The sequence below is a fragment of the Anopheles aquasalis genome, chromosome 2 (assembly GCF_943734665.1).
Source record: "Anopheles aquasalis chromosome 2, idAnoAquaMG_Q_19, whole genome shotgun sequence".
Taxonomy (NCBI): Eukaryota; Metazoa; Arthropoda; class Insecta; order Diptera; family Culicidae; genus Anopheles; species Anopheles aquasalis.
In genome coordinates this window covers 19592501-19607500 of record NC_064877.1, presented here as the reverse complement: position 1 = coordinate 19607500, position 15000 = coordinate 19592501, and the positions used below count along the sequence as shown (strand labels likewise).

General features: G+C 47.1%; 4 protein-coding genes across 6 annotated transcripts in view; 2 read left to right on the top strand and 2 right to left on the bottom strand.

Annotated features, from left to right (window-relative positions):
- The window catches only part of LOC126572942 (AP-1 complex subunit gamma-1-like), a 28441-nt gene extending 26054 nt beyond the window's left edge, over window positions 1-2387 (bottom strand). Inside the window, exons 1-2 of one of the 2 annotated variants that reach the window (XM_050232676.1) lie at window positions 2252-2387; window positions 1-46 (exon numbers count right to left, since the gene is read on the bottom strand). The exon at window positions 1-46 is cut by the window's left edge and continues 263 nt beyond it. The gene's annotated coding sequence lies outside the window, so the exon portion shown is untranslated. The remainder of the gene's footprint in view (window positions 47-2251) is intronic. The other variant, XM_050232678.1, reaches the window with a different exon arrangement.
- Window positions 2388-8916: 6529 nt separating this feature from the next.
- LOC126581401 (sugar transporter SWEET1-like) lies at window positions 8917-10664 on the top strand. The gene is made up of 4 exons (XM_050245016.1): window positions 8917-9187; window positions 9267-9552; window positions 9627-9746; window positions 9825-10664. The coding sequence occupies exons 1-4, from the start codon at window positions 9015-9017 to the stop codon at window positions 9924-9926; spliced, it is 681 nt and encodes a 226-aa protein (XP_050100973.1). The 5' UTR covers window positions 8917-9014; the 3' UTR covers window positions 9927-10664.
- A 710-nt stretch (window positions 10665-11374) lies between these two features.
- LOC126569842 (sugar transporter SWEET1-like) lies at window positions 11375-12573 on the top strand. The gene is made up of 3 exons (XM_050227226.1): window positions 11375-11617; window positions 11686-12091; window positions 12158-12573. Exons 1-3 carry the CDS (start codon window positions 11448-11450, stop codon window positions 12254-12256), a joined length of 675 nt encoding a protein of 224 aa, XP_050083183.1. The 5' UTR covers window positions 11375-11447; the 3' UTR covers window positions 12257-12573.
- A 10-nt stretch (window positions 12574-12583) lies between these two features.
- Window positions 12584-15000, bottom strand: part of LOC126569841 (KH domain-containing, RNA-binding, signal transduction-associated protein 3-like) — a 3812-nt gene continuing 1395 nt past the window's right edge. Inside the window, exon 4 of one of the 2 annotated variants that reach the window (XM_050227223.1) lies at window positions 12584-12824. In XM_050227223.1, the coding sequence (XP_050083180.1) occupies window positions 12640-12824 (185 nt within the window). In that variant the 3' untranslated portion in view covers window positions 12584-12639. Of the gene's footprint in view, window positions 12825-13338; window positions 14889-15000 lie in introns of those variants that run through there. The other variant, XM_050227225.1, reaches the window with a different exon arrangement.

The following is a 15000-nucleotide window of genomic DNA, read 5'->3' as shown; positions in this document are numbered from 1 at the left end:
GAACTCCGTCGTGGTATTTAATGGCGGATATCCTTCGTCAGTTAGACTAGAAAACGGAGAACGATAAGTACACAGGTAATGATTATTAAAACACTGTAACAGCCAGCTGGTCATGTTTTGCATTAGCAACACACACTAGCACTTGAGCACAGATAAAGCACACCTGGGGCGGATGGGACCACCATTTTCATTTGAATACCATTGCGTCCCATCATTCCGCGCTCTTTCTACTGTACCCGTACGTCACGGTTGTAGCAGCTGGCGACTAAGGCGACTCCCTTGCCAAGGGGTTGTGTTTGTGTCTTCTCTTAATTAAATTTTCACCTTTTACACACTCTTCACATTCACTCTGGTTCAGTGGCCCTTTTCCTTTCGCACTTTCCGGACCGCTTGTTTTCCACTGGATTTGTGGCTTAGCATCAACACCAACCCTGCGAGCCCGGCAGCCCACGGGGAACGATCGTGAGGTTTCGTCGTTTATTTTTTTTGTTGCTACTGGAGCTCTCCTCTTTCGCGCGAATCCACGACAATGTCAGAGTTAGAATGAGGGGGAAGTAGGAAGAGAAAGGCATAACAGAAGTCCCTCCGGAGGCACCGGTGCGAATGCACTTTTTCCATGCACATTCCCTGGGTTGCGTTCAGTTCAGAACATCCTTCCAGGCGGAAGGTGGCTTCACTGAACCATATATGAGACCATACCGTGTACTGTTACAATGTGTTCCACCGGTTCCTCCAGGTGTGTATGTGTTTGTGACTGTGAGTGACCGCTGTTGACCGACTTCCTTTTTTTGTTTTCCGCCGCTTTCTATGCAGCAGACGTGGAGAGCCGCACGAGTCGCGTTTTAGTTTTTCCAGTTGACTGCCACAGTCGGAGGGAGGATAATGAATTACCTGGTAGTACCAGTTCTTGCTGCTTCCCTGAGCATAAGTGTGTGACTTTTGTTCACTAATCAGCCAGTAGGAGCCGGGATGTCCCAGGAAACACACATGTTATCCACCATGACAGCTGCTCCCACGCCTAGCGCGCCTGTTTGCGTCAGCCAGTGCCGAAAGCGTAGCAGCCACAGCATCGCACATGGTAACCGCAAAGTGAGGTTTGGTTAATCCAAAGGCCCCCCTCCATAGTAGCCTTAAAGCCGTGGAGTGCATCGAAGCAAGCGACGTATGCCGCGAAAACGTCATCGCTCGGAAAAGTAACTAAACGAAGAACCTTCCTCCCTCTCTTTCTCATTTCGCCATCTCACTCAACCCACTCGCCACACTATGAAAAATGGTGGCCACGAAGGAATGGAACAATGCGCGAATGCATAAATAAAATCAAACCAGAATTAATTCCTTTGGCCGGCTCCCTTTCCTTTTGTTCGGCAGGCGCTCGAGAATGGTCGTAGTGGTCCTGACGTGGCCACAGGAACCATCGGGAGCTCAGAACGAAAGGTGCTGCTCCTTAGCTGGTTAGTGGGGGCAGCAGCACTTGAACCATTTCGTGGCAGCACCGACGTGCACACGGCACGGTTTGGTTCCCTTTTCTCGCCCAAAATCGACAGCACACGAGGAAGTAGCAGTGCGCTGTACCCTCTGGGGACCCAAGGTCCGCCTTCTTTGGTCGGTTTCCGTCGAGGACCCAAGAATTATCTTGGGTTTGGGACCCTCGTTGGCGAGACCATCCAGTGGTGCCTTCCGCCTGACCTTACGCTTTGGTCACAAACTTCTTAAATGGAAATATGAAAATTTTATCACAATCCCGGCACCATTCCCTCGTTCGTTTTCGACTGCTGGCTCCGGTTCCCGGTGGGTACCACAAAACTGGCTAAACTAATAAAGTGTCTAGATTAGAAATGGAACAGGACAGAACGGGGAATCGGTAAATCCTGTCTACCTTTACTACTGGATTGCGCGAACAAATAATGAATTCACAAAGAATCGGTTATCGTTGATGATGATTCGGGGGGGGGGGGGGGGGTTCACTCGGCGACGGACACGTGGCCCCCGAAACGGAAGGCAGAGGAAGTTAATTTGTTTCTTGACCCCAAAAAACACACGTGAGTCCGTTCAACGATCCGATTTGAGCTTCTCGTCAGAACCAGGTGACCACCAAACACAACAACACAAGCCCTGGAGCATTGGAAGAAAAACACTTAAAACAACTTAACACAACGGAGCCCCCTTGAGGGTGGAAATTAAGCATCACAAACACACACGGCACCCGCTCCTCCTTGGGCAGGTAGATAACAAACACAACACCATAACAGACCCTCGGGGGGCGGGAGGTGGGAAGCAAAAACCGTATTCAGTAGATGACGCGACGATATGGCGCGACCATCATACGGCGATGGTCGGTCGCTCGGTACTCGTGCAGCTTAGCGTCTACTCCAGGCGATGGTTTTCCACGAACTGCCGAGGATAACGAAACGGACGGCAGCACGAACCTGGTGAACTCACCACAAAATTGCGAGTGGTGTATTTGCGGGTTCATCACGAAAGGGGGCGATGGTTGCGCGCCCTTTGATAAGGAACCAGCCAGCTATACCAGCACCCGTTGTGGGGGGGGGGGGGGGGGGAATGCATAACATGTGATAACGTGCTCCACGACGAAGCATGAACGGATTCGGAAGACGCCATTCGGGATGAAGCGTGGTGAGTATAACGACCGGCGGACCACCGAAGCACCAACGTCTGTTGCGTACCTGGTCTGGCCCCCGGTGTGGCTCTCTCTACAGCTCTGGTACCGGCACGATTGTAAAGTTACTCACGCACCTAAGGAACCCTTTTTTGTTGCGATTGTTTGAGGCAGTCACGACGCCACTCGACAAAGCTACTACCCTGCACCCCTCGGAGGCTTACTCGATAAACGGACGGAGCCAGCCCGGGTACTATCAGCTAAACAAACAGGTTCCGGTCGTGCTGTGTCTTGTTTGGTTGACTCCGGCAACGACCCGCATTCGCATTCGTACGCAAACAGAGTTCTTCGTCTTCCCGAAACCCCGAAAGCGCAATTGCAATTCCCTCCTCGGTGCGGCGTACAGCGAAGTGGTGGTTCCTGGTGGAGGAATGGAAATGAAAAAGGGAAAACGTTGCATTCCTTACCACGCAACTGATGGCTGAAGGTCGGTACAATTGTCAATGCTATGTAATTATTCCGAGCAAATACGTGTAAATTAGCCGGTGTGTGATGATAACCGATGCGCCAGTTCTGCTCTCATCAGAACGTGGTCTGTGCGACCATTTGATGTGCTGTGCGCTACGTGACTGCGACTCGATAAATAGGTTTATTGTTTTACGATTTGACTATGCGACTCTGTGATATCTGTGGCTGGTCGAGAAGGTGGGTTTTGAATGATAAGCGCTTAATTAGCAGATTGGCAGATGGTTGTTCCACTTTCGGGTCGTGCCCGATAATTGAATATTACCTTTCCTGAGTGAAGTCGTGCTAGATTGTGGACGAACGTTAGTATTTACGTTACAGTTGACCGGATATGATTTTCCAGTTTCATCATCGGAGTCATCGGAGTGTTTTCGGATTTCTCGGAACGCTTTCCATGCCAAGGAACACATTCGGTGCGTTCCGAAGTTCCCTGAAGCATCCACCAGCAGTACCAGCATGGCTGCACGGCACTCTCCAGGAAGGAAGAGGACGCACACGTGCGTCCAACCGGATTAAATTCCAACCAAATTCCTACCAAAAACCACCACAGCTCTGTCAGCTTGTTCGCGGATTGAGTTGGAAAATCCGTTTTTCCACCGCAACGCGAATCTGTGCGAGCCAGTATTCGTTCGCGTCAATCCATCACGACAATGGGGCGACAACGGTTGGATGCGAACGGGATGCCAGTACGACATTCGGCATGCCCGGGTTGGAACATCGAACATGGCACATCAATTTCGGGCTGTAAACGCGTCCATCCAACCGCCGTAACTATGTACCGATTGTGTTTCCCGCGATTTGCATCGGGCGTTCGTCATCGGTTCCTTGGTTTTGTGCGAGGTTTTGGTTGACAAAATTACTTTTAAATTGAAATTGAAACTCCTCGCGCACTTCCTCGTGTCATGTGTGCTGGCAAATCATCGAGCAGCTAGCAGCGTCAGTTCGCGCGTAATCCTTTATCATCCGGAAAATGGAAAAGTGGAGGGAGGGAGTGGAAGAAAGAAAGCTTGATTCAATTTTCCCTTAATCCTCGGGCTTTATTTATGTATGGTATAAATGGGATTCCACATGGATTGGTTTTTGTGGTGGTGGTGGTGGTGGCGCAGAGGCACTCGTAAGATCGAATTGGCGACAGTGAGATCAAACCTCATTGATGGACATTAAATTACGTAATGGAATCGATAATGGCGAAGGAAGGGGTACAAACGGGGGTATGACTCCTTGACAGGCGAAGCAATTAATGGGATGTCACTCAGATTTGCATATTAATTGCGGGCTTTTTGACGCTACAGCCGTACGGGGTTAGAGCATATTGTTCTCCACCGGAAAGCGTCATTATCGGTGCAATGGCATCGTGTGTTTTGGACGTGTGTTCCCTGTTTGATCAGATACCAAAGAGAGAGAGAGAGAGAGAGATAGGGCCATTGTTGAGCCATAACTGCCTGGAATGCAATGTGTCTCGCACAGACACCCACACTTCGTGATGAACGTTTTTGCAACATCAGGAGCAGCTTTCAAGATCACGTCCAGTGCAAGCGGATGTACCGCACAGGCAGTAATCCCTTCATTCAGCTCGAGTGACAGAGAGTGAGAGTCATTCATTGGATTGGCAGAGAGGACGTGCTCGTGGCCCTCGACAAGGAGGTGTTTGGTTTCCCGTGATTTAACACCTCCAGAAGCAAACACCAGAAGCAAGAAGAAGAAGAAAAAGTAATGATGCACGTGGTGGCAGAGGCAGGGGATCAAATCCGCTACGCAGAAAGGATTCAGCTGTACGATTGCCAGAGCTTTACACCATTGACAGAGGGCACAATAAATCCTCGAAGGATTTCATTGGCTGCAGACTTTAAGGACCTTTTGGCTTTTTGGTAACTTTATTGTGGAAAGGAAAATGGATCCGTTGTGGTTTCACTTGGAGTGACACTCGGGGAGACTGTAAGAGAATTGTCCTTGTCTATTGGTTTGTTAGTAGCGGAACATTTCATTCGTCATGAGGCATGTTATCCGTTTTATCGGTGACCGAGCACTCAAACTGTGTGTGGTTGTGTTTGTACATCAATTCCTGGCGGAAATTGGACCATTTTTTATCGTTGTAACAGAATCAGCCTTAGCTGTACAAACTACTGAAAAAAAAACACCATCCGCATGGTAAATACCCAAGGCCAATGACCCAGTTTTCCCCAAAGGCTCACCTAAAACATGCCATCATCACCTGCACCATTTTCTCCATTGGTGGTGCCGCTGGTCATCGGATTGCCAATCAGCAAAGATTGTGCCAAAGTTAATTGGATGCCCTAGTCGACGGCGACGTGGCCATCGTGTCCACTATCGTCCCCCAGGGCAGGTGAGTGGAGGTTGTGACGAAAGCAGCAGCATGAAAAGTCATGTTTTGCGACTCGGAATGGTCGACGCTAACGGTCACCGTTACAAACGTTCATCCGTAGTAACGAGGTGTACCGGGGTTCCAGTCAATAAAGATGGAAAAATGGTTACAGCTCACCCCGTTATTACATTTCCGGCACCGAGAGAGAGAGATGATGGCCTAAAAGTGATGTGCGCTCAGTGGACACGGGGCGTGCGGCGCGGATGGAAAACATTTCAATTGATCCAGCCAGCCAGCCGGCAAGCAATCGAGCATCGTGATGGTAGAGGTAGCGGACGGAAGTGAAGCTTTTTGCCATCCAATTTGTCAATTTGTGTGAATGAAGTCGTTCGATCTGATGCGGTCGTTAAGGCCGTTGGCGGTCGACGGAGACGCGTGGTGCTGCAAACGCATACGAGCGCCTGCGGCCAGGATATTTATTCATGCTCGTTTATGTGTACCGCTCGGCCCGCCCCGTGGACAAAGCCTTAACCGGATCCTCGCCCGTGGATGGTGGGGGTGACGGTGGTGATTTAGTGACTTTTGCTATGGATATCCTGGTTTGCGCTGTCAGAGCTAATAGAAATAAATGACAAACGAGCGGAGAGCACCGGTTGTGGCGATGGTGCTACTACGTTCCTGCACTCCGGCAATCGGAGAGAATCGAACCGTGGCCACAGATTAGTGCTCGTTATGAGCCACAAACGCACGCACGCACATACGCTGAGAGGACACGGTCTGGAAATGAGCGACGAAATTAATTCTTGATCCTGGCAGAAGAGAGATCGAGATTTGAAACCTCGGTGCATGGTCAGCATCGTCGCAACGTCGAGAGCGCGAGAGATGAAAATGAAGCGAAACACCTGTTTGGGGATTATTAAAAGGATGACTGGCGTTATGGCCTACTGCCCCCTGACTCGGTCAGACGGTGTCAGCAATCCGTGATCGGTGAACGAAGAGGATTATCCTCTGCTGGGTGGAACATGGTACCGGAATCATTTCCTCCATCCAACGCTTATAAGCCGGAGCCAGCCTGATGCCCAGTAGCACTAGAAACTGATCATCAGCATCAGCACCGGTCATTCATTGTGGATGGCATCGTTCAGGGGAAAAAGATAATTAGATTGCGATTGGACTTGAGCTGGGCTCGCTGGGTTCGCTAATTGGGTTGGACAACCACCAGCCAGCGAAAGCGATTAGAGAGTAGCTGCTATTCGTGAGGTGACAAAAAAAGAAACGTTTTCACCACAAAGTGTGGAGTGTGTTTTGCGAACACTCCTCGTTTTGGGTTGACAAGTGGCAAGGCTCGCCCCTTATCGGTTCACCTGAACCGCGATAAGAGCGATAACTGCGAACGGCGAACCGTGTGTGCTGATAACCGCGTGAAGGTGTAAACGATACACCCAGGCCAACCGTAGGACTCTGCCGCAAATGTCTCACTAACGCTACCAAGCCGCCAACTACTGACTCGTTTCTCGGTTTCGCAACAGTTTGCGTACCTGTTGTTGACAAATCATTTTCTCTTTCATTACCTAGCCCCTCGCCTGGTGTACCGTGCCCGTTAAATTCTTGCTTTACTACCGTGAAATTTCGATTTACTGTACAATTGCGCTATAAAAATGCCTTCCTTCGTTGGGCAATACGTCACTCAGAGATGGAACGGTGCGAAAAGAGCAGGAAATGTAACTTTCTACAAAGTTACAAATATCATGCCTCAACTGTTCAACAATTGCTGCGTGGTTTCATGGTGATCAAATGAAAAGTTTGCAGTAACAATGGAGCTTGTTAAAAGTTCTCCCCGCCGAGGGGTGTGGAAAAGTAAAAAAAAAAGGTAGGATCTCAATTGAAGCTATTCCTGGATTCGTGTTTTTTCTAACCTTCACTTTCTGCTATTCTCCGAATGTAGAATTACCGCAGAGCGGAGCTTGTCAACCCGCATAGGTTCACATACTCTGCACAACGACGTTCTAGTTCTAGTACGAGCAACTTTAAATGCCAATAAAAGTTACGAAACACGACCAGGCTGGCACTAGATGGTTTTACTTATCATCATCATCTCCTTCATCTCCTTCATCACCATCATCATCAACATCATCAACATCATGAGCAACGTCAGGATCGTAACTTGCGGCTGCATTATCAACCAGATTGCTGTCATCCAGCCAAGCCAACCAAGGACGTGATGGAAATGGATCGCGAATACCGGGGTATCACGATGCTGAAGCCTGTGCCTTGAGTCATGACTTATTCAGAAGAAAAAGCACATGTTCCAGCACGGGAGAAACATTGGCCTTATTAGTGTCCTAGCTGTGAGCTGCCTTGGAGGTCGACAGCGTCACCGTTGCCTTGCATTTATGTAAACCATGTTCCGAAAATCCCGAGACCAATGTGTCGTTTTTTTTTGTCGCTCCTGGTCGCTTTTCTTCCGTAGCGGAATGTTATACCCCGGTAGATTGTGCTTTTTGTGGTGCAGTTGATGTACTACACTTTTACCAGCACAGCAACAACCGGGGTGCACGTAGAATTTAGTGTTCAGCATTGTTTCGATCCCTGATTAAATGTCAGCTCAGCAGGAGCCAGTGTCAATGTGTTGCAGCGCAACGGCACTTTATCGCACAAACGTCTTCTAGAATTTGTAATTCCGTGAAACCGTGGCACCAGACGAAACAATGGAAATCGAGCTGCGCTAGCGCTGGTGCGATGGAACGGAAAACCCTTTCCTTCGTTCTCCTTATCAGCTTACCACCTGTTGTGGCCGGAGGCTGTCTCGACGGTCGTATGCAAATGCAGCTACTGCTGACGATACTTGGAGTACCTTTCTAGCAGAGCATTTCTGGGAAGCATTGTTTGGTTACATTGTTTCGAAGAAGCAAACATTAATGCTAATGTGCGTGTTGCCAGTACCAGGAGCACTGCACATGAGGACATGGTTTCAATCTTAGCTGGAGCTAGAATACTAAATTGGTTTTCTTGGGATTACCATAATTATATTCTGCAAGTTGCAGCACTAAGGTGGGAAGGATTTACTGAAACAACGGGGTATCGGGGTTAGTTTCTACTTTGTAAATCTCCTCTAGAGGCCATGTAAGAGAAGCCGCCATTTTACATCGTCATAGTAGGCAGAGGCCAGACTAGTTCGCTTCGTGTCTTCCACTGATGATGCTGCTACACAAGCGAGAGAATCTTGGCTCGACCTCCGAGACTCATCTTCACAATCCGTTAATGCGAGAGTCAAACATAGAATCCGGTTGGTGATAAGATTAGCGAGAGTTGTATAGCTGAGCGGCTTACTGCGTGAGTGTGGCAAGAATCATCCACAACGCCGTGTCGCGACGATCAATCTCAGCAGGCGCAACTCACCCCCAACCGATCCACGGGTTCATCGTCATCGTCACCGCCATCGCCATCTTCGTCGCTCAGTGCGGTTTGGGGCGAGTTCTTTCTCGCTCGTGAAATGTTATTTTAGTTTCGGACCGACCACCAGTGGCCACGCACCAGCAGAACAACACCATGCTGCAACCGCTGCTGAATGTTCTCGATCCGCACCGTGAACTGATCGGTCAGGTTGCCGGTCTCCTCACGGTGCTGCAGTATCTGGCGGGGTGTTTCATCTGTGCCGACATTTACCGACGTGGTTCCTCGAATGGCGTGTCACCGGTGCGCTTCATCGTTGGCTGCAGTTTGTATGTTCCTGCTTGGGGTTTATCTCAGTGGCATCAGTTGTTAATTGAACGTTTGTTTTGTTTCCCAACTCCATTACAGATCACTCCTGCAGTTGCAGTATTTTCTGAAGCTACAGTCCCCGACCTTGATTGGGACGAGTATCTGCACGTTGACCTTCTCGGTTCTCTACTCGCTCTGCTATGCCTGGTACACGCCGGCCGAATCACGGGGTTCGCTGTATAAAGTGCTGTCCGTTGTTGGTGTTCCGACGGCCGCGATTTATGCGTACGGTTGCCAGGGAGACGATGCTGTGATCACGGATCGGCTCGGTCTTATCATAACGGTGCTCGCTCTAATGTTCATTGCGCTTCCATTGACCCAGCTGGTAAGTTCAGGCCTAGGCCTATCGCCGGTCCCCTGTTATTATGGTCTAACCTTTCATAAACCTCCCTCTCACAGGGAACAATTGTAAGGGCTAAAAGTACGGCAGGATTGCCACTGCCAGCTATAGTCGCTTCGACCGGTGCCTCCATCCTGTGGCTACTGTATGGGCTACTAATCCACAACTCGTTCATAGTCGTAAGTCCAGTGGATGCAATGTGTTCCCACTACATAGTGTTGATACGCTAATGCCTCTCCTTTTCGCGTGCTTTACAGATCCAGAAAATCATCGCGCTGGCCCTATGTACGCTTCAGTTATCCTTGTTTATCATTTATCCAGCCGCTGGTACGGCTGGACAACGGAAAAAGCAACAATAATCTCTGCTTCACCCGGGGGTACCCTGCTCATGGGCTCATGGAATGGTTTATCTGGTCAAGTGGAGTGATTTTAAGGATTTTCAGTCGCAAACAGCCGTTGAGACTGTCTGTTGCCGTTAGGGATTGTGTTGTTAGAGGCGATGGAGGTGGTGGTGGTGGGAAGATGATGGTGTTTTTTTTTTATGACACTCTCTGGCCTGCCGGTTCCGAGCTGATAATGGCGCGTCGTTTCGTTTATCGGCAGTTTGCCGGCCGTTCCGCGTCCGTTCCGTGGCGTTTAGCTTGAAGGATGGTATGGGGCGGACAGTGTTGAAGTGTCAGTTAACAGTGTGTGTCGAATGTGATTGCACCGGGTGAGCTAGCTGAGGGTGGAACGTACAAGAAACTCATTTTAGAAAACCAATAACTGTGGAACGCGAAAGATAGTGATTACAAAATAACTGGACTTCGTCCTTTTTGGGGAAGTTCTTTGGCGGTTTTATAGTTAAAGAATTCCAAATATAATTAGTACAGCTATTTTGATGAATAGAGGATGAAATTTTTAGCACAAAAACGATTTTAGACGATCTAACTCCTTCAGACATTCAGAGATTTGTAGTCGCTATGGTATCAGTTCATTAGCCACAACATGGCCTACTCGAAAGAAAGTTATACTTCGAATAGATTATTTCCTGCTTGTGCCTCATAGTATGTTCCAGAATATTCTTGTAATATCTACAAAGCAACCAATGTATAAAATAGAAAAATATTAAATATTTGAAATGCTTCTTCTCCAAATTCACACCTAAAATGATTGATGAAATGATGATTAATGATTTCCCCTAAAGTGACTCAATGCAATGCTGTAATCATTAATCATTGCAATGCAGTCATAGCCGTAATCAGCTGATTCACCTGCAGCGAAATGACCAAAAGCGCACGATTACGCATACACTTGAACGAGTGTGTGAATAAAATCGAAATCGATCGCATCCGAAGCTGGGATTGAACAGTGTGAAAATGATACCGAAGATAAGATAACCACAATCATGTCCCTCACAGCACTCACAGACAGATTCTCCTTCACTGATGGTTGTGACCGCCCTGTGCATCACTATGCTTGCTAGTGCGTAATATGATCTTACGTTTTTTGGTTTGTCATCGCGATCCACGTGCTAGTGAGTGTTTCGCGCCGAGGGTTGATTGGTTGGTGGGTTGCGTGTGACCACCAGCATCATCACCACCCGACTACACACGCGTAACGAGCGCGAAATGATAAAGAACATGCCAAGTCACAGGGGCAAACAATCTGCCGCTCTCGATCAAGCGCACCGGTACGAAATGTGACCTTCGCCAAGCATTGGGGAATGGGTTGCGCGCATAGCTCGCGCGCGGACGCACACATTGATGACCGGTGCTACCCTTGGCGAACGGAGCGAAGTCTCCGCGATGAACACCGGGACCAGGTGGCTTAGTATTCGGTGTATCTCGCTCGGAACCACTTCGTCCATTTACGCAGCATCTCTGTGGCTCTAGCGAGAGATGGAAGCGATTTCGGAATTATTGCAGCCGTACAAGGAGCATGTCGGCTTTACGGCCGGCGTGCTGACCGTCGGACAGATGTTTAGTGGATGTTTCGTTTGCAATGACATCCGCAAGAAGGGTACAACGGACGGTTTCTCGCCGATGCCCTTCATCGGTGGTTGTGGACTGTAAGCTGCATTGAACCGGCCTACGGACGTCTGGTGAACCGCTGCTAAATCCATGTTTTTCATTGCAGAACCATTCTCTTCCTCCAACACGGTATGCTGATGGGTGATTCGGTGATGATCAACTCAAATCTCGTCGGTCTAGCGATCAGTTTCGCGTACGCGGCATTCTTTGCGTTCTACACCCCTTCCAAGGAGAGGGGTAGTTTTTGGCGGGCGTCTCTGTGGACGACACTGTTCACCTTTGGTGTTTTGCTGTACGCAAAGTTTGAGAATCCGGCCGTGGTCGAGGATCGGTTCGGTATGATACTGACCGTGCTGATGCTGTGTTTGATCGGACAGCCTCTGATCGGTTTGCCGGAGATCATTCGGCGAAAGAGTACCGAAGGGTTACCGTTTCCAATGATCCTGTCCGGTACGATCGTCGGTCTCAGTTGGTTGCTGTACGGTGTGATCCTCAACAATGTGTTCGTTGTGGTAAGTGCTGGTGATGGCAACCGTTGATCGCTGACGATTGATGAAAAAATTTTGCTTATTTTGCAGCTTCAAAACCTGGCGGCAGTCACACTGAGCGGTATCCAGCTGGCATTGTTTGCGATCTATCCGTCGAAACCTGCACCACCGAGTAAGAAGCGTAACTGATTCGCATTTTGAGATTAATAAGAGGGACCAAAATCGCATAGCGACTCCAAAGCAAAGAACAATACAGGTAGGATGTTTGAATGGTTAGTAGTTTCTGCTTTAGTCTCGTGTTTATTGAACAGTATTTCGGTACATAGCTGGCAAGCGAATAGAAAAAACTAGCTACGGCAGTACTAGCTTTCCTCATAAGACGATCACTTGATGGTCGTACGTATCAGTCTTCATAAGCATTCCAAGATTCGTTGTTGTTGCTTACTTAGAACAGGAATAAAATGAGAGATTAAATAAAATATAAAATATTCCATTTTGAAATACGATTCCTGCAAGCGTGCTTCAGGTGAGGCATCCGTGTGATCTTCAATCGATCGCAGGCGAGGTCAGGTTCATGCTGGTGCTCCTATCAGCCACTGTGCTGCTGCTTCTGGTGGGAATGAACAATGGCGCTGGTAATCGATTGAAATCATTGGCTGATTGCGTATGGTCGGCGGGTAGTAGAATGGTGTGCTCATAAACGTATGCTGGTGAGGGATACTGATTGTGGAATGGCTGTGATTGGCGTACGGTAGGTCTACAACGGATACGAAAGAAAAAAAAAAACATACAAAATCATCATTCGCGTCGCATGCCGTCAGGTGTACGGAGGTGCATGATGTTGTAATTCGGAAAAGGAATGCAGCATTAATCGAGTGGAAGATAAAATACTTTTCCAAAAATTTTACACATTGCTGGTTTTCTTGGGATATTTTGGTTTGTGAACTTTTTATTGGTACGGATTATTGCTATTGTACAATCGGAATTGTTTTATCATGCGGCATAATATGGCTTCATCCTTGTTATTAATGATTGTGGTAGTTTATTGTTACATGTTGGTAAGATTTTTCACCTGAACTAGTTTTTGGTTCTTGGTAATGGGATAATCGTTTTGCGACTTTCTGTTTTCTTTTAATAGCACGTTACTTTATATTATTAACGGTTTTATTGTTGGAAGAGAAAAACGCGATACGATGCGTTGAGTACATACGTTTACTAATATCGGTTCACCAGCGCATTGCACGCTCGGAACGGTGTTAACAATTGGAAAATTCTATGTTAACAATAATGTTAATATTGTTTTAAGTTTATTCAATGTTATTATGTTAATGTTATGCATTGTTTGGCATCGGTTTGCAATTGTCTTTCTTGATTTTTCATCTGCTTTAAATTTTGCTCCTGCTTCGGGCATACCACCATGGGTCACTTTGATTTATGTTTCATGGTATTGTTTTTCATTTTCTGTTATTTGAATGCTTTTGTACTTTAGCTCCATAGAGTTCATGATAGTTTGAAAAATTACGGCCAGAATTATTATTATTGTGTTCCACTGTTTAACCATTGATATCATAGTATGTAACGTTTAGGATTTTTTTTAGCTGGTTCAATAAACCATTTATTTTGTATTTTTTTAATTGATTTTAACGTCAACGATATCGCTTTAAATTGTTTGATGTAGAATTTATTAAAAAATGATTATCCAATTATCGATTTGGATGCAAAAGTGATCGCCGTCAATATTCCGTCTTCGCGTACCGGTCAGTTTTAGCAGCTAAACGTCTGCTATTTTCTCTCCTCGTTTTTCCTACACTGTGCCCAAAATTGGATAGCTTCACCTGGTTATTTGTAATGGTTCGCGAGTCTAAGTTGAGCATTAAAATAAAGGTAATAACTAACAACCCAGCGTGTACTTAATTAAAATAACACATTTCTTGGAATAATAAAAACCTAAGTATTGCCACCAGATGATTTCCGATGTCCACGTTCACTTTACGAGTTTTTACATTATCAATTGCTGTCGTATATTGTTTAATCAGTGCTGCAATTTAACAGTTCGGTTGACTATCAGCGTGACACGTATCTGTTTGTGGCTCTTAACGTAGCGACTTCACGATTCATATAATGGATAGCGAATGTCTCCAATTAATGGTAATGGTCGTAGTAACTTATTATAAATAAGACGATTATGTACAACTGAGGCTACCATTAAAACGGGTTTATCACATTGAAAAACCTTTCGTTACATAGACTATGAAGTAGAATTCGGCTTATTTAAGTGGTTTTGGGTTGATCCACCCTTGAAATGAGGAATAACTAGGTGAGGCATCCGTTTTTGGGACGCACTTTAGTGAGCTAAGTAGCGAGTTCGGTGTAAATATTCAATGATTTATGTACATTTAAGAACAACACTAGTGTAGTTGACTATCTTATTCGAAAAATTATCTCCATTGAGTAAGGACGAAAGAATGACCAACGTTGTGATAAAACAGTGAACATTTTCACCCGTTTCGACAATTTCTGGAGCTTATACAAGTTGCAATTTGCAATACTCTGGCCCAATGTATGGTCATTTTTTCCACCGGTAACCACTTGTGATGGAAGGCGTACGCAAACAACGGAGAGTTAAGTGAGTGAGTGACCGCGAGGTTGGCTTGAATTTCGATTTACTTCGATGGACGCGCGTACGGTGCGTGTCGGTATGAGCGGAGGTCGCGTGCGGCATGATGCTTCGAGGAGATATCGTCGCGTGATGAGGAGCCACCGTACCCCGATTGTTTCCAGTGACGACCGCCCATCGATGGCGTGGTCGTCTTATGTGGAGCTGGACAAGACAGGTTCAGAGTTGAATCGGATTATATTATTACTCGTTTGCGTTAGATTAAAATGGTAGAGTTTAGCAAAACAGTTGGTTGGTTGGTTTACGGCTTTAGTAT